This window comes from Falco peregrinus, chromosome 3 (genome assembly GCF_023634155.1).
Source record: "Falco peregrinus isolate bFalPer1 chromosome 3, bFalPer1.pri, whole genome shotgun sequence".
In the NCBI taxonomy this organism is placed as follows: Eukaryota; Metazoa; Chordata; class Aves; order Falconiformes; family Falconidae; genus Falco; species Falco peregrinus.
The window spans coordinates 20,578,022-20,603,763 of record NC_073723.1 but is presented as its reverse complement, the minus strand read 5'-3'; the positions used below and the strand labels follow the sequence as shown (position 1 = coordinate 20,603,763).

At 40.4% G+C, this 25,742-nt stretch overlaps 2 protein-coding genes across 3 annotated transcripts in view; both read right to left on the bottom strand.

Moving 5' to 3' along the window:
* TAF2 (TATA-box binding protein associated factor 2) overlaps window positions 1-8,326 on the bottom strand; it is a 63,874-nt gene extending 55,548 nt beyond the window's left edge. Inside the window, exons 1-3 of one of the 2 annotated variants that reach the window (XM_027792093.2) lie at window positions 7,480-8,326; window positions 5,969-6,023; window positions 5,004-5,164 (exon numbers count right to left, since the gene is read on the bottom strand). In XM_027792093.2, the coding sequence (XP_027647894.1) occupies window positions 5,004-5,164; window positions 5,969-6,023; window positions 7,480-7,532 (269 nt within the window). In that variant the 5' untranslated portion in view covers window positions 7,533-8,326. The remainder of the gene's footprint in view (window positions 1-5,003; window positions 5,165-5,968; window positions 6,024-7,479) is intronic. The other variant, XM_013302261.3, reaches the window with a different exon arrangement.
* Window positions 8,327-9,502: 1,176 nt separating this feature from the next.
* DSCC1 (DNA replication and sister chromatid cohesion 1) lies at window positions 9,503-25,742 on the bottom strand. Its single transcript, XM_055798757.1, has 9 exons — window positions 25,516-25,742; window positions 23,510-23,678; window positions 20,974-21,108; window positions 17,967-18,057; window positions 15,732-15,870; window positions 13,606-13,658; window positions 12,310-12,467; window positions 11,612-11,760; window positions 9,503-10,808 (listed from the first exon to the last, which is right to left on the bottom strand). The coding sequence occupies exons 1-9, from the start codon at window positions 25,701-25,703 to the stop codon at window positions 10,700-10,702; spliced, it is 1,191 nt and encodes a 396-aa protein (XP_055654732.1). The 5' UTR covers window positions 25,704-25,742; the 3' UTR covers window positions 9,503-10,699.

Below are 25,742 nucleotides of genomic sequence, written 5' to 3'. Positions count from 1 at the left end.
TTTTTCTATTTTGTGCATAAGCTAAAGGCTTGATAACTGACTTCTCAGAAGAATATTGCAAGAAATGCCCTGAAGGCTACCACGTTGTTCTCTCTCACAGCTTACTGCAGCTTGTAACTAAAGCAACAGTGAAGTCTGAGGATATCAAAACATCTTCATATTTTTAACGTTTAAAAACTACAGGCCTAAAGTATATAAAAAAAAAAAAAGAAGCTGAACTAGTAAGTGAACAGGTATAGACCGCCAAAGGTAAAATTACACTGAATAGAGTACCTATGCAAAGGAAAGCGTTACGTGCAGATTAGCTAGCTATACAAAAACGTATCGTCCTTTACACAGAAGTAATAATAAAATGTAGTAGCATCTCAGCTCTGCACCATAACTGTCACACAAACATGTGAAGTGCATAACCAGGCAACAGCAGGATCATCACAAACATCACTTATCATAGATCAAACCACTGCATCAAAACTCCAAACTTCTGCTGTAGCTATTTAATAGTTAACAATCTTACCCATAGGATTAGTAAAATAGATCTCCTTGGCCTGTTAAATATGATAAATGAGGCTGATAAAAACAGTCGTCTCAGTAGTCATAATACACGCTGTGGGATTTTGGCATACTATAGCCCAGAAAAATAAATCCCGCTTCCCTTATATTGACAGAATCAAGAAAGCAACAATTTACAATTAAAAGAGAGAAGATGAGGACAAAGGCAGCTTTCACACTCACTATTTGCAGCCTCTGCGAGATTTCAAACTCTTCCTTAGAAAAGTATGAGCAAAATGGGATCCTCTGCCACCTTGTGTACATATGGTAAAACTATGTGAATTGTTTTATACCTTACAGCACTATTCAGATGTTTGCTCAGACAGGGAGGAAGAGGCTGTGTTATGTAAGTTCATCCATCTATTCCAATACAAAAAAAGCTATAATGTCCTGAAGCCTCAGGAGGAAATTACAAGATGGAAGACTGACTTTATTATTAGATAAAACTTTAAAAATTCTTTCAGTTGTTACATGAAATTATGGTTTGGGATTGATGGATAAACTGACAATAGCATCAAAGTCAAAAATACATTTAATGCACATATTAAAGATTTCTAAAATTTCCTATTAAATTCACAGATTTTTAATTACCTTTTTAGTGAGATTTTTTTTTTGTCATTCAGCAGAAGTGACAATATGAAAGACCAAAAAAAATTTTCACCTTCAGCAACACTGAAAATGTAAAATGACAGGGATCACCTGCCAATGACTTTTGCATCAACACATGATACAACCCGAAAGTATTACTTGAACTGCAAACAAGCTGTATGTTCAAATTCAGAACACAAAGAGCTGATCTGACAGAAGATCTCACCCAGGAAGTGGCGAAGAACACCATGGCGAGACAATTTCAGCTGGTGCTGCTTGTATTTCATAGATGGAGTTCTCTTGACTTTCTCAACCCTCTTTTAACTATGCTTTCTTGCATGCCAACATTTGCACAACATAATTAACCACTTCACTTGACCTTCACAACTGTTTTAAATAAACAGCTTGCCAAGAAACCGTCTTCATTTCACATTCACTAAAGTCAATAGACTACTGAAGAAAGCCATGCAAAAGCTAACTATCCCTGTAACGTTAGAAACAAAACCTGATGACTAATCTGTGTACTGTTCAAAACAGTATACCTAGTTCAGCTGTAAGGGTACAAAGGACATCATCGCTGAACTTGCCATAACAAAGGAGAACTCGGAAGAGGTGACCAGATGATTAGATATAAAGGCTACTACAAACCACTACTGTTTCTAGAAGCAGTTCTTTGTACAGAAGGGCAGAGGAAACCCACTGATAAATTATTATATTTTTCTTTTTTAGGCACTAATTTCTAGAGCTTTTAGATTTCTAGCATTTTTGTTTATGATCCTGCCTTAATAGCAGAGATGCTATATTTAATCAAAACTTAGCTACCATCATGATCAATACCCAATGGTGACCAGGTATTTCAATGGAAAAAATACACATTTCATTTAATACTTTGTAACCCATGTAGCCTTTGACTTCTGAGATACAGAAAAGAGGCATACTAGTTTTTTGTTAAGAATGTTTGGTGACCTCTGTCTTTTATAACTATGAATAACACAGCAGTTACAAAATACAGAGACTTTCTATTAAACTCGAATAGCAACGTGAAAACCTGCAGCAGTGAAAACCACAGACCGCTGCAGCCCTGTGAGAGACAGTATTTCACTTTGCATGCATGGTCCTCAAATTTAATTCAGATCTCAAACAGAGTAATATGAAACAAAGGATGATGTTCCCCATACCACTAGGACACTAGATGAAGAAACTCACTTTCTCCACAAAACGATTGAATTATCTCTCCTGATCCCCTTCTTAACATAGTTAAGTGCTCATTCTGATAATTTTAAATGCTGCTTCTTTCTCACATCTTCCAGAAGTTATTCAGGATTCTGTTATCACAGAATCACAGGCTGGTTGAGGTTGGAAGTAGCCTCTGGAGGTCATCTGGTCCAACCCCTCTGCTCCAGCAGGGCCCCCTAGAGCCATCTGCCCAGGAGGACATCCGGATGGCTTTGGGTATCTCTCCAAAGACAGAGTACAATCTCTCTGGGCAAACTGTCCCAGTGTCCGGTCACCCTCACAGTAAAAGTGTCTCCTAATGTTCAGAGTTTGTGTTTCAGTTTGTGCCCATTGTCCTGGTCCTGTGAGCAGACACAAGTTTAAATACATGAAATTCCATATGAATACAAGTAAATGCTTTTCTGCTGTGGGGGTCATCAAACTGGAACAGATTACCAAGAGAGATCACAGAGTTTCCATGCTTGGAGAATCTCAAAACCCAACTGGACAGAGCCTTGTGCAACCTGCTCTAGTTGACCCTGCTTGAGTGGTGGTGTTGGACTAGGTGATCTCAATAGGTCCTTTCCAACCTAAAGGACTCTGATTTCCTGTCAGCTGCTGTTAGTCATGTAAAGCACTTCCACTAGAAATTTTTTAACCATTCAGCAAACTGCAAATTCAACCAAGCCAGCCAAAAGGATGTGTGAGAACATGAACATGTTTCAGTAAAATCAGAAGAGAATACTTAGTGAAAACATTGGACCATGGTGCTTCTCTTACCAAAACCCCAAACAGATACAATTTTTACCAAAGTCTCTTCCCATATCATTGCCCGAAAACATGTGGGAAGCTACAAGGTTTTAAACTTGCTCTTCAGTATCAGACCATGAAATCTGAAACTTTTCCTTTAAAATTTCGAAGTGAGTTTAGATAAAATTCTAGGACTTACACCCTCATATACAATGCTAATAAATAATGAAAGTTTGATTCCTTAGGAAAGAACAAAAGCTTTACTTTCTAGCTCTTCAGAACAATTAGAATGTCCCAAGGAGAATACTGAATTTTTGACTTACAGAGCAATAAGAATAACAGCAACAACAAAAAACTCAAGTCACAAAACAGACAGGAATTACAGAATTAATAGAATCAAGTGGTTCAGTATCAGGACTTAAAGTTTCAGAACTCTTGATAGCCAATTCAGTGTCCTGTATAAATAAACACCGTACCTAGCAAACCAAACTATTGAAACTTTTGTAAGTGAAGAAAAAAGGAACATAGAACGTCTGCCATAAACAGTTCAAGTTCAAGGATGCAAAACTTAGGATAAAAAATGAACAACAGAAGTTCTCTTCGATATCCTATTTTCAGACAATAGTCAGAGAAGTTAAGTCAGCTTTAACCTGAAAACTGAGATGGGCTAAGAAACATCTCAAAGGCTCTAGTCATTAAGGCAATGGGTAGACCTCTTATAGATCTAGCTACATCATTTGACAATGCCACTGTTCTCACAAATCTAACCAGCAGGACTGTATCAACTCTCTGCAGTCTGCTTCAAAATAAGTCTAGCTAGCTCTTACCTTATCTGCTTTCATCAGCTGTATGAGCTAAACAAGGTGGTATCACCTCTGAAGCTGCCTACTGAGCCCTCTCCATCTTTTCAGCTAGCAAATCTCTCAGAGCAATCACTGTCCAAGGGGACACAACAAATAGCTGAAGGACATTAAGCTGATGCTTAAGTAAGCCTCTTAATTTAGTAGTCTAATAGTTAACCTGATACAGTCACATGATTTGCCTTATTCCTACTACTTGTTTCAAAGTAATAAGCTAATTACATGTCAGGCTATCTAAACATACATAATAAAATCAGAAACAATTCTTACAAAACCTTATTAGGAAAATGGGAAATATTCCCAAAAGCTTTGATACCATATGAATATTCTTATGTTTCAAAATAGGAAGGAACAAAAATGATCATCCAACGTGACATTACACATCATAAAAATCAGGACAATTTTTGCAGGACAAATTAACAGAATGTGATGGTTTGGTCTACATGCAACCAAATCAATCTAACCAATTGTGCTGGAGTAAAAAACAAAAAAGAAACCACAAAAAACCCACAAAACCAAAAACTAAGGGCAATCCTCTGACGTGGAACTCTCATATGAATGTGGCTGCACCACTGTAAAATGCTATCTACAAGAATAAAAAAAAAATGCTATTGCCACAATAATGTAACCACGTTTTCTTTAAATAAAAGTTGGGCATAGATAAACCTGAAATCCATCAAAGTTAAGACATTTTAGCCACAGATATTTTCTTACCAGAGAAGAAAAACACATGAGGATGACAGTTTCCTAAAGCACTGAGAATGCTACTGGCACCCACCTCTTCTTCCCCCATAAAGTACTTTCATAAAAGTTTCTGATGCTTTTACAAAATAATAAAAAAAAATGTTAGTAAAAGAAAATTTCAAGAAGAATATCATAAGAGTCAAAATTATTGCCAAAATACTTTCTCAAAATTAAGTCACCATGCCAAAAGTTAGCACTAGAAAATCACTAAGTAAAACTTGCCAGTACAATAAAACAGGTCATGCTTAACAGCAACAAAAGATACTACATCTGCAGAGTTTTAAATGCATCACTTACTGCTTTGACTCATGGTGACAAACCTCCAGCGTTGGATCATTATAGATGAAAGCTGCTTCTAAATCGTTGACTCTTACTCTGTAAATCCGGCACTGTTTACTGTTGAGTTTGATTCTATTCAAGTTTGCAACTGTGGGAAATATTGTCAGTTCCACATAACCCTATGAAAACACAAATCAAAACCTTCTATAAAATCTTTAACCAACTCACAAAGTAGAAATATATAAAAAAATTCTTATTAACACATTTCAAAGGAAAATTGTAGGTAAAAAAAATTAATTTTGTATTTATAAAGGAAATTGGTTTGCCTTTTAGGTGGCTAGAATACCTTTTTCTTTCATACCATTTAGAAGGTGAATTTTCACAGCTGTGAAATAAACCAAAACAAAAAACTTAACATGACTGACAATCATGCTTGTTTTACTGGAAATGATCTGCCTGTATTGAGTAGACTAAGTTACTAGCATCACTTCATTTTTCATCACTATGTTTTAGGTTTTAGTATTTGAGCTTGAGACAATTTTTAAAACCTAAGCAGAATCCATTTAGGCACCTATTTAAATCCACAATGACTTCAGGCCTGAAATCATGAATGTATTTTCAAAGCCCCAGTGAATTCACATATAAGCTAGAAAACCCTATAACCCTAACCCCAACATCAACTAACATGGTGTTGAACATGAATTTGGAATTGCAAAGTGCTTTGTAATATTATTTACAATGGAGTAACTTTCTTCTAGAAAGCTTTTCCTTACATAAGTTAAAGTGCTCACAGTACAAAAGATATTTTATTTGACATGTCTCAAGGAATTACAGACTTTTGAGAGGAATCAAATTAGAAACTATAAAATATAAAGAAGCTGAACAACATAATTACTTTGTGTGTGCAGTTGTTTCCTCTAAAAGCATGAAGAAAACCCAGACGTTTAATTTCTACTTTCACATTTTATTAAAAAAATACTTACTACAACAGACTTTCTCTGAAAATTTATGTTGTTGATACAAACTACCTGGTGAGTTGTGCTGGAAAAAAAAAATAACAATTTTAAATAAGTAGGTTTTGCACAGATGCCAGCATTTAAAATAATATTTTAAGCCAGTTTTAAAAAAACAAAGAGCTCATACAAGATGTTTGTACATATAAATACTGCATATAGCATATACTTATATAAGAAGAATTAATGGTTATCTAAATCTCTTACATGGTCCAAACCAAATAACCAAGACAAGTTGCACGTAAGGTCAGAAAAGTTCTAATAGTATCATACCAGTATGATTATTAGTAGCAATACAGGAAGATAACACCATTTTTGAACATCACATAATAACAGTCTGTAAAAATATAGTATTACTGATGGCATAGAATCAAGTTCTAACACTTTAGTAATGTGCACTATTAGAAACGGCATGCAACCACAGTATTTGCAGTCAGAGACCTGTGGAAAATTTACCTGGTGTGTTAACTCTTGCACATAATTTACGTAAACTGGTACTATACATGCAAAAAGATACAGTATGTGCTTTTAAAATTAGCGTGTCATAAGAATTTATTATTTTAAATAATGGTTATATATTTATCGAGATAGGCATTTTAAACAAGTCATATGCATTTGCCTAAAGTTTGAATGACATATTAGAACTCCTGGTAAACAAAACTCTTGATTTAAAAAAATGGAAGATAAAATAATATTTTTTAAAAACTCTAGAAGTTATTTCTACTTTTCCTGTAGTAGGCAGCATCTTCACCACACTTCACAATAGTGCTATCTGTGACTCAAGATGCAACCTTGTAATAATTCAACTCTCATGCCACATCACAAATTATATGCACATACTCATGTAACCTGTGCATTAAAGAGTGACTTTGCTTCCACTGAACAAGTTCAATAAGAATTCCTACAAGAGGCATTAGCTACACATTAAAATATATATGGTAACAAGAATGATTCTGTTTAGAAATACATTTGTGTTACAGATTTATAAAAAAAATCATTGAAGTATAAACAGAAATACATACAGATTCACTCAAATCTACAACCAACTGCTTTACAGCTTGGTTACAACCAAAATAAGGAATGTGTAAAAATTACAATTTGCTTTAACAAAGCTGCTTGCCACAAATGCAAGCACCTTCTTATATATATAAAAAAAGCCCTTAAGTCAAAAAGATTTGACACAGCAGTAAGAATGAAACATGGTAGCATGGTCTGTTGTGCTGATACTGTGTGGAGAGAACTACAAGGTTTGAAGAGCACTACATAAATATGAGACTGCGTGGCTGACAGACTCACCGTCCTTGAGCGAGTCCATTTACACAATAAAACATACAGCTACAACACACATTTTCGGAATGCAAACTACACCACAAGCAGTAATTCCAACCTTCTTAGGCAAATAATTAACGATCGGCCTATGGCCTGTTTCAAATGCGCACTGGTCTCAAGTATAGCAACTTTAAAAAAAAATGGATACTTATAATTTATATGGTCTTGGGCTCTCAAATCCTTTGTCTCCTTTCTTCCTATTCATCCTGAACAGCAGCACTAAATACACACTGCTGACCGTCAGACTGGCATCAACATCATCCTCGCTTGATGAGTCCTCCGGTATTTCCCTGTGTCAGGTTGTACTTGATCACTCATCTCCCCTGCGGATCTGTGATTCCCAACGGTCAGGCATTCTCGGCTTGAACGAGCACCATAATTATAGGACAAACAACATTCAGCATTCAGTCTTTCTACATAAACCTCGTATGAGTGCAGCACACAACCCCTCTCTCCACTGGGGGTACGATACCAGTTCAGAGGCGCTCACTGCTTCCTTCCCGCAGAAGGTACGTAAATCAACGGGCAGGGGAGGTGGGAGCTACCGAGCCGGGCAAGGCCTCAGCCGGGGCGGCTGGGCAGGCAGGGCCGAGGGGTGCCCGCTCCCGGGGCAGCGCCCTCCGCTGACAGCTGGGACAGACGGTGCCGCGGGGCGAGCGGCCCGGGCGGGGGGAGCGCTGGCGGCGCCGCAAAACCCCGCCGCGGCCCGGCCTTAACGGCGCTGCTCCGGGCGGCGGCTGGGCTGGGGGCTCCCGCGGCTCGTTCTCCTCCGAGGCAGTCGGCCGGGGCCGGTCGGCATGGAGGGCGGGGGCGCACAGCGGCACAGCGCGGGCTCTCCGGGCCGTACGAAGCTCCCCCTCAGCAGCGAGCCCGCCGGACCCCGCCAGCGCTCTCCCCCTCAGCAGCGGCCGCCATTTTGCCCGTACCCTTTGACTCCTGCCGGTTGAAAGGTCACAGCCGGTATAACGGAGCTTTCAGGGTGGAAAGTCTTTTGGAACGTTTTGTTTCATCTAAGAAGGGTGGTGCACCGGTGTCAGAGGCAGCCACAGGCCAAAAAAAAAAAATAAAATAAAAAATTCAAACTAGGTATACTAGGGCTGGGCATGTCCTGGTGCGCATGCGCCCTGCCGCCCCCCGCGCCGGAGCTGGCCGCGCGCGGGTCACGGACACGGCGATCGCGCATGCGCAGGGCGGGCCCGGGCGGCCTCGCACGGGGAGGCGGCGGCGCGGCTGGCAGCTGGGGCTGCGGCTCTTTGCGAGTGCCCCGGCGGCCCCCTTCCGTCCGGCGGGGCAGCCCTCGGACGGGAGCACCTCAGGGGCCGGGCGGGAACGGGTCCGGCTGACAGAACCCGCCTGAGTGCATGAATTTTAGCATACCTGAACTTGTTGAGAGGCCCGAGCGGTAAGACACCAGGCCACTTCTGCGTCAAAAAAGGGGTTTAAAACGGTAACAGCGCTGCAGGAAACACGGCTCAGAGCCACGGAGTGACACTGGGCCCGATGCCTTCTTCCCCCCCCCCCGCAGCGTGCTATGGAGCAGCTGTAGTTACAGTGTCAGAAGAACGCAATACTAAGTTTATTCATAACTGAGATTGGTTCTATTACAAGCAAGTTTTGATACATCTGTTTTATGTTAACATAACTGCTTGCATCAAAGAAACTAATGCAGTTATCAGCAGTTCCTGAAATTTGGGAAGCATCACTTCGAGTATCCAACAAAACAGACTGAAAGCACCATGCATACATACAAGGACTACACATGCGAAAATAATTTAGATAAACCTGAATCATTACCTCAGTGCAATGATCCAGCACTATTCACTTACTGCTTAAATCCTTGTTTCACAAACAAAACCCAATGTAAATACACACTGCTGTACCACAGACTACAAGACTACAATAAATTGTTTTGTGTATTTCAACCAAGGAACCTTCTGTGATGCAAGGGAAGCTTTTTTCCAAGGCCTTCACATTCACATTCTCATCGCTCGCTCCGAGATGGAACCTTCTGGTGCTACTGAAAGGACCACAGCTGTTGAAACCAGACAGGCAACAAGGCAACCCTTCCTGGCAGCGAGCCAAGGTAAGCCAGCTGAGTCTCCATGCAACTGGGTCAAACAGCACACTTGTACACTTCAGAAACATGGAGCACAGGGAACCGATCTTGCATCAATATGCAAGAATAAGCAGAGCTCAGGAAGTAGTTTTTATTCAGCTTTTTATCTATAACAAAATCCCAAGAACACATACATCCATCTTAAAAATTACATTTGATTTATAGTTTCTTTCCTCTCCCTACAGCTGGCATACTAGCAGTTCCAAGGCTTTTCATACTTTACATCCAAGTTTGATGCAGCACATGTTCTCTGTATAAAAAACCTCTATGTTAAGTTTTTTAAAAAAATAACCTGAAAAATGTCTAATATTAAACTCCAGTTCACTGACATGCCAACAATTATTTTTAATGATTACAAAATTTCAATTTCAGGTACTCCACTTTATGACAGTATCAGAAAAAAATTGTTTCATTGCTCTGCACAGAATATTCCACCTGAAGTTTTCAAACACTATTTCTATGTGCAGTTATTTGCCATAATAAAGTTTTTTAAAAAATAAATTGTATTACAAGTTTTTATAAGTTCTCTTTAAAAAGCAAAGGTAGTCTTCTGTAAAATATTAATCTTACCTCAACTACATTCTAATGGCAGTTTATAGGAAGCTCATAACAGTGTCCAACTATTCTCTCATGCCTTCACACTTGATTGCAATTTCTTTTTTTTGTAACATTTAAAAGGTAATTCTGCCAAGGGCTAGTGTCAAGAGCTTGTGCCCATGGTTCAAAGACATGACCCATAAGAACCACCACCTTCCAAAATTAAGACTAATACAGTCTCAGTCATTTGCTCATGAGCTTGTCAAGGTCTGCAGTATTCAAAATGTTAACACTGCAATGAAATCTTAAAGAATGCTCACTAATGAGCAAAAGAGTTCTGTTTTGCCGTTGAAATCCATGCGATTGATTCAATTATTATGAAGGAGGTTTTAATTTTTATGTCATACTTCAGTTTATGGATAGACAGCTAAAGTGTATTCCAGAAGTAGCTTGACTCCTGACATAACTACAGACACAAAGGAAAAAGGCGGCGCGCAATGGAAGGTGGGCATGGGCTGCCGACACTGCAGTTTCTTAGAAGAGGCAAGGACCCTCACATTCTACTTAGTTGAGCAGAAAACAACTTGTTCAAGCAGCTTAGATGATGAGACTCAAGAACACTGCATAATACCAGTTGACAATTCTTTCCCCAGAACGTAGCAACAATCAACATTCACTGTTCCTCCATCCAGTATTCCCAGTTCTTAAAATAATACTTGTTATGAGATGGGTCTCCTAGAATTATAAACTTTAACGCCGTTCTGCATGGAGGAGCGAGCATATTTTGTCAGAAGAGCACCAACTGTCTGCTTCTCTGCACATAAGTCCCTATAGAGGAAATAAAGCAGATGACATTGGCATTAGAGATACTCTCATACAGAACTGATCTGCAAAATACTTGTAAATACAGTAATAAACTGGATTTGGGTATTGGGAGAAAAAAACGAACAACTACTGTAACCTTCACATAATGCTTTAAATGACCTACGGTTTAGAACATGGCTTGACATTCAAGCAACAGGCAAAACTACATAATTTACTTCAGAAGAAAGGATTTTGTTTTTTAGGGGGAATTGGTTGATTTTTATGATTACTGTTCGCTAAAAGGGTTTTCAATATAGCAAACCAGCTAGCTTTGAACTATCTAATTACATTACAGTAAATTTAGAGCCACCCATAAAGGTTTCACGCAGTTACTTCTGAGTTACCATCTATACCTGCTCACATGTGTCCTGGCTGGGCATTCCAGATAGCACTGCAGTATAATAACCACCAGAAGTACAAAGGATGCAGTACAGGAAGCACTACTGCTGAATAGTTATGGCGTTGTAAATACGAAGCCTGATTATAAATATCAGGTGGTTTATCCTTTCAGTTAAGTCTGCCTCAAGCAAATAAGACAGAGTTAATTGCCCATTTAAATTCAGTAGGATCAGCTTTTTACACAGGTTTAAATCCAACAAATATAACTACAGTTCCTCCGGGTGGGGATTCTATTCATGTAGAATTCAGATTAATTTAAGATGGAAAGTACAGTATTTGAGGCAACCATACCTGATGAGAAGTCAGCTATGTAAAAAGGGAAGAACGTAACACTAATGCTATTTTAATAAAAATAAATATATCCTTACTGTATATAAGGGGTAATATCCACTTCTGTCCACTTTTCCCGTATGGTGAATAAGCTGTTGAATCTTTCCTGATTATCTTCAGGCAAGTTTTCTACTTTTAGCAGAAAGATGATCTCTGGTGTTGAGCTTCTATCCACAAGAGCCAAGCCCTGTAAATCATCATCAGAGAGAAAATAAAGACGAAAAAATTAAACTTCCTTCTTTCTGGCAATAACCCACAAAAGTTGCCCTTTGCATGTCCAAAGCCTTCTAAAACTGCACTGTTAGAAGCAAAGCGGAAAAATATCATAAAGACACTGTTTTACACACAGCATTTATCATTTCCTTTACGGCAAGAAGGGAGGGGAAAAGCCGTTGAGTTCCAACATCTCTCTGCCTCCTTTTTGAAAAAGGATTTCCCTTGGTTCTTGCTACACTACTGGCTGCCACTACAATCTGCCTGGCAATAGCTTCAGCTTCTGTATTACAAGTATTAACTGTAGAGCTGCAACTTTTCTTCAAACAGCAGAACATGCCAGACTCATAGAAATCTGAGTTGCCATCATTCCAGACTACTAATGCTCATAGAGGATGTCCTAAGAAATACTTAAACTCAAAAGCTGACAGAAATAACACAATCAATACCCACTAATCAATAAAATTACATACGACACAAGTCAGTTCACAGCCTACTCACGAAAGAATCCACGCTCCTTTACCTTAAGCTGATCAAGCCTTGTTGTCATCCCTTCAGGAACACTTTGTTGCCAGACTTCTTGAAACTCTGATAGATTGAATTTAACTGCATTTTGCAACAGCATTTGTGCTATAGCTCTGCATATTTTATCTTCATGCATTTCAAAGTAAACCTCCCCTGCTGAGAAACAAAAACCAGTTATCTTTGGTTTGTGCTTTTTGATAAAAGAACAGCCTCATATTTCCATTCTGTTCTACAGTCTTCTACAAACCAAGCATCTTGGTTTTCCTTTTCCTCAGGGAGCAACCTGACTTGGTGTTACTATGGTGTCTTCTTATTGTCAAGAACAAATCATGCAGAATATTATGTGTGTGCAGCACTGTCTGAGCTACAGTATTATTTTGTATCAATAAAAGTATTTGCCCTCCATCTTTTCCCCTTTCACTGTAACCATTTCCATTCCTATTTCTGAATGGCTTGTATTAAAGTGTTTGCTGTCTGTGGTTGAACAATTAAATAGAACTTTCACTTCCTTAATCATCATTATAAAATGAGATGATGAAAGGAATAATGAGAATTTAGTTTCTTTCACACCAACTTGGCTAAAATTCTCTGAACAACTTCAGGCATAAACACTTCCTTCCACTCTTCCAGTCACCTGGAGTTCTGGCAATTCAAACTTGTGCCATGTGCAACCTGCCTAAATACACTAAGGTGACAATCTGTGTCACTCCAACTACTTTCCTACGTCCTTTAAGGTTGAGTGCAACTGCCAGAGATGAGATGAAAGCAACTGTGGGGAAGAATTCAGATTGCGAGTAAGGTGTTGAAATATTACATCTATGTGTGAGATGGGCAGTGGAGATGTAATAAATACAATCGGTGGTTCCTGTGGTGCAGTTCAAGGGACCAAAGACAGAGGTCTACTTCAGGTAACCTGAATTCAGGGAGATCTACATGCCATCGACTATTCACAATAGCACAATTAATTGCTTAAACATCTGAGCCCTCCTAGGGTACCTCAAGAGAGATTCCATTTAAATTTTCCTAGTGGTCTGCCTTTAGTCACAAAATTATGGCTTGTAGACACCTAATTCCAGTACCTCTGTTAGTTCCTGATTTTTCCCTAGTGTCTTGTACAGTTTAATAGTCCTTTTCCTGTGAAACTTTCTCTAACAATTTTACTGATTTTTAGCTCACTCCCTTGTTTTACTAGCATTGTAGCAAATCCTTTTGTTTCGGCCATCCTCACAAAATCTGCATGAATACCTATTTCCTTTATGCAAAATTAAAAATATGCATGCTTTCCCAAACTTACCATCATCGAAGTATTTCCTTCCGTAGCTTAACAGAATGTGTTCTATCATCTCTCTGGAAAAAAAAAAAATAATCAGAAATCAAGTTTTAGAACTGTTTATTAGGACATTACAGAAACAGTCACCAAGATGAAGGAGGAGGTATTGGGGGAAAAAGAAAATCATCAAGGAGAGCAGAGGATGGGATGTGTCTTTGTATTGAGTTTGCGTGGCAAGGTTTTGCTATCAGGGGCACTACAGGGGTGGTTTCTGTGAGAAGCTGCTAGAAGCTTCTCCTATGTCCGACAGAGCCAATGCCAGCCGGCTCCAAAACAGACCTGCTGCTGTCCGAAGCCAAGCCCATCAGCAACAGTGGCAGAGCTTCTGGGATAATGTGTTTAAGGGGGGAAAAAAAAAACCCTGCATAACTGCATCTGGAGAGAGAGAATATGAGAACAACAGCCCTGCCGACCGCCGGGTCAGCGCAGGAGGCAGGAGGTGCCCCAGGCGCCAGAGCAGAGGTTCCCCCCCAGCCCGTGGTGCAGCCCCCGCTGAGGCAGGCTGTGCCCCTCAGCCCATGGAGGGTGGCGAGGGAGCAGATCCCCACCTGCAGCCCGTGCAGGGCCCCACGCCAGGGCAGGGGGTGCCAAAAGGAGAATGCGACCCCATGGGCAGCCCACGCTGAAGCAGGCTCCTGGCAGGGCCTGTGGCCCCATGGAGAGAGGAGCCCTGGCTGGGGCAGGTTTGCTGGCCAGGCTTGTGACTCCGCAAGGGATGCAAGTTGGAGCAGTTAGCTCTTGAAGGACTGCACCTCCATGCTGGAGCAGTTTGTGAAGAACTGCAACTCAGGAGAAGTGCTCAGGTTGGAGAAGTTCATGGAGAACTGTCTCCCATGGGACGGACTCCATGCTGGAGCAGGAGAAGAGTGTGAGGACCCTCTCCCTGAGGAGGAAGAAGCGGCAGGTATGTGATGAACTGACTGCAACCCCCGTTCCTTATCCCCCTGTGCTGCTGGTGGGGAGGAGGCAGTGAAATCAGGAGTGAAATTAAGCCCAGGAAGAAGGCGGGGGGGAGGTGGTTTTGAGTTTTGGTTTTATTTCTCATTATGCTACTCTGAATTGATTGGTAATAAATAAAACTAATTTCCCTGAGTCAAGTCTGTTTTTCCCATGACAGTAATTGGTGAGTGGACTCTCCCTGTCCCTATCTCAACCCATAAGCCTTTCATTATATTTTCTATCCCCTGTCCAGTTGAAGATGGGAATGACAGAACACATTTGGTGGGCACCTGGCATCCAGCTTGGGTCAATCTACCACAGCCTTCATGGCTGAAATGACCAAACTGATAAAAACTTAGAAGAGAACAAAATAGGACAAAAAGGACAGATGGGAGCTCATTCAGCATGCCATCCCCAAAGGTCTCTTCCACTTTGTAGTTATAACTAGCAAAGACTAAAAGGCCTAAGGAGACTAAGAAAAAGGGATTCCTGCAATGTCACTTCTTTCCAATGAGAAGTGACACAACTCACAAATTTGACAGTTAATTAGCCCTTAGTGAATAGCAGGCATTTTATTAGAGCTCTCAGATAACATTACATCCTAACTGCAGACACTAATACTAAAGCAAGATCTCTTTTAGAGCCAAAAGCCAAATAAATGGAAAATGCTACATACTGTAAATGAAAAAAAATTGTTTGAATAGTAATGTTATTTCATGACTCCAAATAGCAGTACAATAAACTCAACTCATACAATCTGAATTCAGCATTACACCAGAAAACATACCACCATCAGACATTACGCAAGAGGTATTTGAAACGTTTTTGGCTAGCAGCTTCAGAACAAGTATTTCAAGATGGTCAGCAATTTACAGCTTAAGTATATGCTAGTTCCATCATTTACAATTCACCAGCAAATATTTCTACTATTGAATCAATGGAAATATTACCAATAGACAGTAAAATCAGTTTACTAACCTGTCTGTCTAAACTATTAACGCTCTTGTATATTTTAATGATCCCTTTTTTTGGCTTCAACACCATAGTAACTGGAATCTGGAGTTATAAGACTATACTTATAATAAACAATAATTATTGTAATAGTTAATAATGATTGCAGACAATTTTAAGTACTAAAACTAACTGCTTACGTGGGCTCTAGAGATCCAAGTTCCTCAAGGCAGGTGCGTAAAGGAACCTTACTTAAAGGCCAGGACTCTGAGTCGATTAGCTGAGTCACGTGATTCAAGAGTTTCATCTGATAGTCAAATTCTAGAATTCTCCAATATCCTGCCAAATGTAAAACCACAAAACAGTGTCAGAAGGATGAAGTACTGAGGTCTGAGCAACAGGCCCCGAGTCAAAGATGACCTCTAGATGAACCCGCCAACCCAATGTTATATATATAATTTAGTATCCGATCATTAGTGAAATATACATAGTTCACTAATAATCATGCATGATCATTAGCAAAAAAATGTAGCTTAGATAAAATAGAATCATTAGTGACAATATAGTGCATCCTTCCTTGCTTAGAGGTAGGTGGACAAGGCCATGAAACCGGATGTTTGGCCTCATTTGGAAACTGGTGGTTAAAATCCAGTAGATCAAGAAAACTCCCTTGGTTCCTCCCCGAGTCCTGGTCAAGCTTTGGCAAGATCTGAGAGGGGAGTGAAATCAGATGTTTCCACATTTGAAATTAGGTGAGCTTGTTTATTCAATAGCATAAAAGCTCGACCCTCTTGCAGCAACTTCGGAGACCTCATCTATGAGGGGATGCACTGTGTAGGACTTCCCAATTGCCAGGATAGGTTCTCCAAATCCTCGTTGCAACAGGCTTTGCAGCAACTGCGGATCTGGGTGATGGTAACTTATCAGGTCAATTGGTGATACATCTTAATCACTGTAGCTAACCTTGAATAGAAATGGTTATGTGCATTACCTTGCTTACCTGTTTTATTGTTTGAATCAGGGCATCGTAAGCTAATCCTTTTGTATGTGCATATTACCTTATTTTCTCTATTAATTTGAAATGAACAGTAAATTAAGGTTATTTTCTTTATTGGTGTCTGTGCTATCTATTGACCCCGTCAACTGGCAAAACAAAGGAAAACATTAACGCCCTAATTTTATTCCCCTGACGATATATTACAGGAGTCTGGAAAGGTGTTACCTAAATGTCCAAAGTATAGCAATAGCATACTGTCCTTTTCAGGATTAAAACTGAGAAAAACAGAATAGTAAGAGCAAATGTAGAAGAGAAAGGAATTCAACAATCTGAGTTATTCATAACTGTTTATGTAGATTAACTACCACAGATAGGAAGAGAAGACAAGTCCCATCCCAAGATGAATCAGACCTGGAAAAGCTAGTAATTAATTCAGGCACAGAACTGCATGAACAGAACTGGCTGCACTGCAAAATGACAGTTCAGGTCCAGCCGAGTCCACAGAAATCCAGATGTGACAAAGCACAGATGTGGTACAACAGTACTGTGCAGCTGTGAATGACAACGAAAGCCATCTGTGAGATCCTCACCTACCTAATGGGATGGTATGGAGGAGGCAGAGTGGTGCTCAGTGATGGGACAACAGACAAGCACAAGTTGCAGCTTGGGGAAATCCCTGGGATTTCCCCAGCTAATTATTAGAAGAATTTCCCCACCCCCCCACCCCGTTACAGATAGTCAAACACTTGGAACAGCCTGGACAGAGGTTGTGCAACCTCCATCCTTGGAAACTCACAGAACTCAACCAGCTGAGGCCCTGAGCAGCCAGCTCCAAGGTGGCCCTGTTCTAAAGCAGGGGTTTGGACTCTATAACCTCCAGAACTCAGTTCTGCCTTTTATTATTCTGTGACTAGGACTTGCTGTCAGCCTGGTCTGCCGGTGAGGGCTTGGCCAAGTAAAAGGTAGGACCTGTCCCAGGGTGAGGTACTCTGTTTAGCCTTACCTCATGTGGTAGGAACACTTCTGATAGTCCTTTCTTCCTCCCAGAGTGGGTTTAGGAAAGGACTGGGGTTACCTAAGGATCAGCTATTTTTGTCTTTAGAACTGCAGAAAGCAGTACCCACTCATCCATGAAGAGGGCAACCAGCCAAAAAAATTAATATGAGCGGCATACTCTGATGCCAGTGTTTGTAGCAGCAAAGAAGGAATTACCCTGGAAGAGCCAGACTGGTCAACGTCTGCTCAGTTGTATCCTCTTGATCAGCTTTACAGCAGCAGAGAACATAAGTATTATGGAAGGAGATCTTAGTACTTTGAAGTAACTTACACCTTGGAAGACATGGATGTGGAATGGGCCTTAGAAAAAGGAGACAGATATTTTGAAGAAAAAAGCAGGGTTATTTCTTCAAAGGCAATAATGTCCTTTAGAAATTAATACCTTCAATTTTGCAGGCATCTATAACCTGCAAATGGTGCAGTATTTCTTCTTCACTTGCTTGAATTAGACTTAACAAATCTTCTGTTGTATACTGCAACAAGAGAAAAAAAGAAGGAAATAAAACATGTTATCCTTACTCCCCCTTTACTTCAGCAAGCTTGCTAAATGCATTCTAAGATATAATGAAAGAAAGACTTAGAAGACTGATGTTTTTTTCCCCAGACTCTGAATTTTCTAAGTTTACCACACCCTCTAAAACTTTTCCTGTAACTCACAACATTTTCTCAAGGGCTATTCAACATAAAATCCAGTCTAACTATAGGAAAGTCTCTGTGCCATGTGTAAGTAGTATACCTGTATTTCCAGGATGCCAAACTAGCACATATAAGCATCGTAAAGTATCCCAGCAAGAACAAAGAGTGAGTGTGTTCTGTCATTCCTAAATCACATTTTAATCTGTGAGCTTCAAAGAAAAGGCAAGAGTAATTTATCACTGCTGGATAGAAGTCAGAACTCCAACTTAGTACCTCCACTGAGGGAAAGCCTCTTCCAGCATGACCTCCACAGTGATGTTGTGTTTTGGTGTCTGCTAACCCATTAGCAGATCTGTAGCAGAGACCCAGCCACAATACATACAGCTCCTTGCAGAACAGTTACTTTATGAGATGGGAGGGTGCTGTGGATACTGCAGTAAAGATTTAGGTGACACAGGAGGAACAGAACGTATCATGTGGAGTGAAGTAAAGGGAAGGAACACGAGACTTAAATCCTTAGGATCTAGGGCTTCATCAATTCCTTTATTCACCTTACAGCCTTTCTAGCAACTCTAATATTAGTTTTGTTGATTATAGTATAAGAGTATTTCCTATCAGAAAAGAAAAAATGGAATTAAATACTTGGGATCTATTAAGACTATGGGAACACCCATGGAACAAACCAACACTAAGTTTGGAACACCTACATGTTAAAAAAGCATTTAATAAATACAGAAAGGTCTCCGCTTCCTGCCATTCCTATTAGACAGTATGTTGAAACATCAACAGGCTAAGCAGCATTGAACTCACATCAGTATTTCAGCAAGGGATGACCATATCATACAGCAGCACTTAAAAAGGCAAAGCTAGCAATTGAGAGCAAAAATATCCCCAGATCAGTATGTATGTGTGTTTGTGAATTACTGCCAGTCGGGTAAGATCTCGCACAGGAGTCCCGGGCATTTGTTCCCCCTCTCAGGCCTGACTGGCACTCCAACTGCTTTCTTTAAGAAATCACTGCTCTCAGCTGTGATGCTTGTATCTGCTGCAAACAAAATGAAATAGATTGACTTGCATCATGTCCACACCAGCAATTTCCAGATAATTTAGTATTTAGTGTTTCTGATCCTTAACTCAAGATGCATGTGATCATTTGTGAATGCCTTGCCATTTCACTATAAAATCCAGGATTGTAATTTGGTGCATCGTGAGCAAGTGGAGTACTAGCCCATTTGTAAGCTTTCATGTAGTCTGCTAAATCACACCACTATGCAAGAGGCTTCCTTACAGTACTTCCTTATAGCGCTATAATTCCTTATGGCTCTTTTGCTACCGTTCTTTATGTATGATACAGTACTGAAAACCATGAGCAGCTTACAGTAAACCACCAAAAGAGAGTAATTTGTTTTCAAACAGATTAAAGGTGGCTTATTAGTTGCCAGCACATGATAAATATCAAGTACAAGCAAACACCATAGGGGAAATCTTTACTACCCACATATTGTTTGGGGTTCCAGTGAGAATTAGTCCCATGGCAGAGCTTTCAGAGTCATTTAAAGTTCCACCAGTGGAAGGATGAGATTTGTCTGTGTTTACCAGATATATCTAGTTGTTGTCCAGTAAGCTGATATAGGAAATACGTTCTTCTTCAAAAAAAACCCAAGTGGAGATAGATCAGCCCTCAAACTAGGCACTGAAGTTTGGAAAGACATTGACATGTTATTATAGTATTTGTTTATTATTGTCACATATGAGATTTTTTGTGTTACTAGCCTTTCTCAATACTTTCTGGACCTTTATAGTTCTGGACCACTTAAACCTTTTCCCTCTGCCATCACTTATTTTGCAGTATGTTCTTCTACACCTACACCAGAGTAGGTGGGAAAAGGCAATGTTGGGGGAAAGATTCTGAAACTGACCAGAAATTAGTCTGTTGATCATCCAGAAAGAGAGTGTGGCAACTTTCCTCCCTTGGAGAGAAATGCAACATCTATGTTTGTACATCCAAACACATGCAGATAGTTTTTTGGTATCAGCTTCTACCAAGCCTCGGCATAAAGTACTTTGGAGCAACCATTTCTGGTTTTTAAAGTCAAGAGGAACACCAACCAAACCCACAAACCTCCAGGACTTTGTCGTCTGAGATCATATGCTGCACAGGCTAGATCTTTCCATTACTCTTTACGTCCTAAACTGAACTTCCTAGAAACATAAACGGGCAGCAGGACAGAATTTTAGTAGTGTTTTCCATACTTGTAGTGTCAGCTTTACTCTCAGCCTCATATCGTCCCTGTCATTCTCTCCAACCCCCTACTTCTCCTTGTCATCATAAATTACTGATTGGCAAGTGACTTATACACGTGTGTCCTCTACCTCATACATGACATGTCATACGTTACAGCCCCAAAGAAGGAGGAAAGGCTGCATTATACCTTAGTAGCCATATAACTCTCAAGAAATTTAGAAAAGTTTCTGAAGACTGTCTTCAACAAGCTTCCTCTAAAAAAAGGGAAATTCGCAGTCCCTTTCAGTGTCCTCCCTTTCCCTCTTTTTACTTAAGTAAAGGTTGCTTACCTGCAACTCAGTGGAAATGCTAATAATTACCAACGTGTTTAGAATAGTAAGCTTAAAAAATTGACTCAAATCAGCACTGTGAAATACAGAAGGAAAGGTATGTTTCTAGTTAAGGATGTATCTTCAATTTAATTTGCCTATTACTAATTACAAGGAAGTAATTTGCATAGCTGATTTACCCTTGAAAATGTCAAAGTCTGATCTTTCTGACTATCTGGCCCTTCATATGGATCTTCCATTAAGAGTTTCCTCAGTTTCTTCAGTTTTGGTCGGCATCGCCTTAATTCCCAGTAGTTATTGGAGAAGCCAGCAATCTACAAGAGAAAACAGTGACTCTTACAACATTTTAATATACCGTTTGGATTCAAAGCAGCTTACCAAAAATTGTCAGCAAAAAGTGTTAATCTAGTCACAGAGAACAATAATTTATTAATAGGGTAATTATTTCAAAGATGAAACAATCATAATATTTTCAATTTTTAAAATTACCGTAGGCAATTGACAATAAATACCCATGGTTGGTTGATAAAAACATGTTCATAGTGTGTATGACAAAGGGAACAACTCGTCTCTACATGCAAATGATCGAGTATCATCGTGGGATATATTCCTGCACAATCCTCATCAATGTATCTTTTCCTCTTAATACTGATTTATATTACTGTCATAAGACCCCTCCTGTATTATCCCATTTCCACCTTCCCCACTTCTTCCCATGCTTGGGATCTCGGCCATGGTCTTCTTACACCTAAACAAATCATCGTAGCACTAAGTTCAAATAAAACAGTCATTAATGAGACAGTAAGCTGTACTTGCAGACAACAAATGAGACACCTCTGGTCCTTAACTCGGATTCAACACACACATCAAAAGCCTGCAACAAGCAGCTCTGGTGTAACTGATTCAACAACATTAATCTAGTAAAACTTCACCTTCACAGTAATCCTGAGGTGTTTCATGGGGTACAGTTTGGACTTCCTAGAAGATTCTCTGAAGAAGAAGAGTACTGGATGCCTATCAGCACTGTTTCTGCTATTTACCATACCAACAGAAGTGGGTACAGAATGGCAGAGACAGAACAGGCTCCAGGTTTCTGACTCCTGACCCAGCCACTAGTCCCTTCTAAAAAAGCTGCCATGAAAAAGCTTCCAGAGTATTTAAATATTCTAAAAAAAACTTTTAAATACCCTAAATGCTTTATCAAGCTACTTTTTTTTAAGGTCATCCATTTAAAAAGCCTCTGAACTTTAAAATAATGTCCCATTTAAATCAACTATAAGCAAACCACCTATGTGTAGAAGAACCCCTATCCAAATTCTAATACAGAGAAAGCTCTCAGTTTTTAATCTAGCTATTCCATAGCTTGCTTGGCACAAAATTCAGGTAAACACTTATTTCCTGATAAAATTCTTAGCTTCCCCACCACCACATGTCAAATAGCATTTACCCAAGTGTTAGATTTTTTTCCTGTCAAGTTCTTTTCTGAGCAATTTGGTATTAACAAGAAGGTACTCTGTATAGAAAATAAAATAATTCTAATTTATAATACAAAGTTCATAACTGGACCTGGTCTCTGAGAGGTGAATAAAATGGTAGATCCTTTGGCTGTGAGTTTTAGCCTTGCAAATGGTGCAACGAGCAGCACTGAGACTGCAGGACAAGGGCAGTGAAGCCCCAAAATACTGAGTAAACAATATATTTTGCTACCAGTGTCAATACACCATATAACATTTTTGAAAACACTAAGAAAGTTCTTAGAAATATAACACTAAAAATAATTCCTAAACAAATCACATCTACATTATGTTGATGTCTGACTTCAGAGGACTAGTACGATCATTAAACACAGCAAAAAAATATGGAAGAATATTACTTTTTCATTAATCTAGGCTGAATTAATTTCTATTAGCTGAACTGCTGACTTCACAGAAGAAATGATGTTGTTTTGATTATTACATTCATTAAGGACAAGCACGATTACCCCTCAATGACGTCATTATATCCACTACAGCAAATAATGAATGACCTAGTAATAATATTTGCCTATTTTTAGTACAATTTTGTTAACTATGCTAACTGAAGAGCAGACAGCAATGAATTCCTTAAACTGAGAACTCTAAAATCATTCTCTCCAACAAATCTTTGCAGATGCTAGAAAGAAAATCACATTTGAACAAGTTTCTGTATTTAAAAAATAATATTCAGGCACGACACGGTAGTCATAATCTGCCTTTTGGGGAAAGCATTCCTAAGAATCAATCTGCAAACAGATTACTTTAAAAATAGCTCCTAACACTGAGAAATTGGATTTTCTTTGAAAGCTTTTGATACCTACCACAAGTAATTACTATCCACTGAAAATAAACCAAAAGTTGTAACTTCTTAGAAACAATAATCACCACACATTATGGATAAAGTTCAGTTGCCTAAAGAAGGGCCCTAGTGCCATTTTGGACACCCTAAGGTATAGCATGCCCCCTGTGTATAAAGCGTATTTATAAGTATGTCGCCTTGGAGCTGTTCAATATACAAAGAATCTACAGGAGACTCCGGCCCTTCTGCCGTGGCGGCTCCTAGCTAGACCAATACCACAAGGCATCTAAAATGGTACTCGAAGTCTATGTTTAGGCAACTGAATAATCCCAGCTGGGTTTCACATATGCATCTTGGATAAAATACAAGAAATCATAAAGAATAAACCCCAGAAAGACATACCTGTGAATGAATAATATTACAAGATGCCTGATCTGCTTTCAGCTGTTCTGGAGTTTTGCAACCAGGAATAAACAGCAGCATATTTGAGGTGTCTGCTATTTTCATGTCATAAGTTTTATCTTTGCTGCACAACACTGCTTGTTCATCCTTTTCACCACGGATTACTAGGCTGGAAAAAAATAGCACAAAAATAAAGATGTATTTTTACCCCTAGTTCAGGATGAACACCTGCTAAACTTGTCTGATATTTTTTCAAATTTATACATTGGTAAAAAAGTTATAAAGTGCAATTCTATTTGGTAGCAGCAGTCACAGTATACCAGAATATAAAGATTTAATTGTCAATTCATCTGAAATATCTTAATACTGTGGGCTTTTCCTCTCCTTTTTGAGCTTTCCCACTCTGAAAGACATGCATTCAAGGTTTTTACACACATCACAGTCAAACCACCTCACCTGTCTATTCACATAGCCCTGCCCAAAACACTGACTAAGCGATGCTTAAAGCCTAAACTAGTTCACTGATCTTATAAATTAGATTACAGCTAGAGTTGTTCTTCAATGAGGACTGAAACTGGCCCACTGTGAAACAAGAAAGCAAACAGCAATTGTGTATATTGTGCAGTGCCTTTCAGATAATTCCCTCTCACAAACATACACATTTTCTTGCAAGTAATTTCAAGCAGGAAAGAAAACCATCTTCTAGAGCATTTCAGGACAAACAATCAACACACACACACCCCTCTTCAGCTCAAATACTTGACTAAACAGAGATTCTTAGTGAGGACATGATAATACCAAAGCAGGACCACAACAAGGGAACATTCAGTTCCTCCCCGGCTACATTAAATTAAGTGCCCGGATCCAATTTAATCAAACTGCTTCTCTTGCTTCCAAAAGCTTGCAAGCATGAACAAAGCTCAGCTGTGCCTCAAGTGGTCCTCAGCATGATTCAGGCCTGTAACCAATGATACTTTTATCAATATCACACTGAGTACGAACATCTCCGAGGGTTATTTTCTTTAGAGGGAGTTCTACTATTATGTAAGTCTAAACATTTTATGTTATGTCACTGGCATTGCAGCAAAGGAAGAAATTTTAAAACTGTATCAAAAACTTATTTAGAATCTGTTCTTGGTCCAGAGCTTGATGTCATATAACCATCCTACCAAATGCTTATGCATATGTACACCCTTCGCTGTCCTGTTTGTCTGCCATGTCGGCATCCTTTCACCCGTCTGACCTCAAGAGTTCCAGTAGGAAAATCTCAGGTCAGTAGGATTCTTTTAAAGACATAATCTCCTTTCCTAAACCAAATTTTTTTGGCACCTATATTCATATAGCCTGATGAGAAACTCTTTCTCAGTTTTGGCTGGAAGTCTCCTCAGAAGCATTTTTTTCCATATGGAAAAAAGGGTGGGGGGGGAAAGGGAGGGGGGAGAAAACAAAAAGCTTCTTACAGGTATTACTAGTTTCCAACGTAACTGAGCCAAGTTTAAGGGACAGATTTTCAGGCAAACCGTATGAGAAGAACAAAAGTCTGGGGAAAGTCACGTTTAAAAGCCACGTCAACCACCCACCGCTGAGGATGGGAGAGCGCGGCGCTGACAGCGGGCAGCCCCCCGGGAGACTTGGCCCTCCCCCCGCCTGGGAAGCCGCAGAGACACCCCCGCTCCCCCGGGAGCCGCAGAGACACACACACACACACACACCCCTCGTCAAGGAAGCCGCCTCTAGACACACACACACCCCCGGGAGCCGCAGCCCTGCCCCGCCACCGGTGGGACGAGCTCTAAAAGCTGGGCAAACTCCAGGCCCCCGCCGCGGGGCGGGCCCGGCCCGGTCCCTCCGCCTCCTTCCGGTCGCCGTCCAGCCACTACGACCGCCGGGCCCCAAGCGGGGACGCGGCGTGGGGTGTTGTCGCCGCGGCCCGGGCCCCTCGCCTCAGGGGAGGCGCTGCGCGGGGGAGATGGCGGCGACAGCCCGCGCCCCCCCACCGCCCGTACCTGCGTCCCGCCTCCAGCTCGGCGCAGAGGCCCGGCTCCAGCTGCAGCAGGCAGCAGTCGCCGGCGCCGGGCTGCGGGCCGAAGCTGAGGCAGTGCACGGCCGGCAGCAGCTCCCCCGGGTTCAGTTTGGCCGTCTGCAGCGTAACGTCCACCTCCGCCCGGCTCCGCGCGGCGCCCGCCGCATCCATCCCCTCCGAAAGCCGCGCCACAGCGGGCCCCGCCCCCGC

Bases quoted from the DNA above. Each gene is read 5' to 3' on its own strand.
- DSCC1 (XM_055798757.1), bottom strand. From the start codon at position 25,703: ATGGATGCGGCGGGCGCCGCGCGGAGCCGGGCGGAGGTGGACGTTACG. The intron at 21,109-23,509 runs GTATGTCTTTCT...TTTCTCTTGTAG, and splicing joins GTAATATTATTCATTCACAG to ATTGCTGGCTTCTCCAATAA. The intron at 12,468-13,605 runs GTAAGTTTGGGA...TTTGTTTCTCAG, and splicing joins AAGGAAATACTTCGATGATG to CAGGGGAGGTTTACTTTGAA.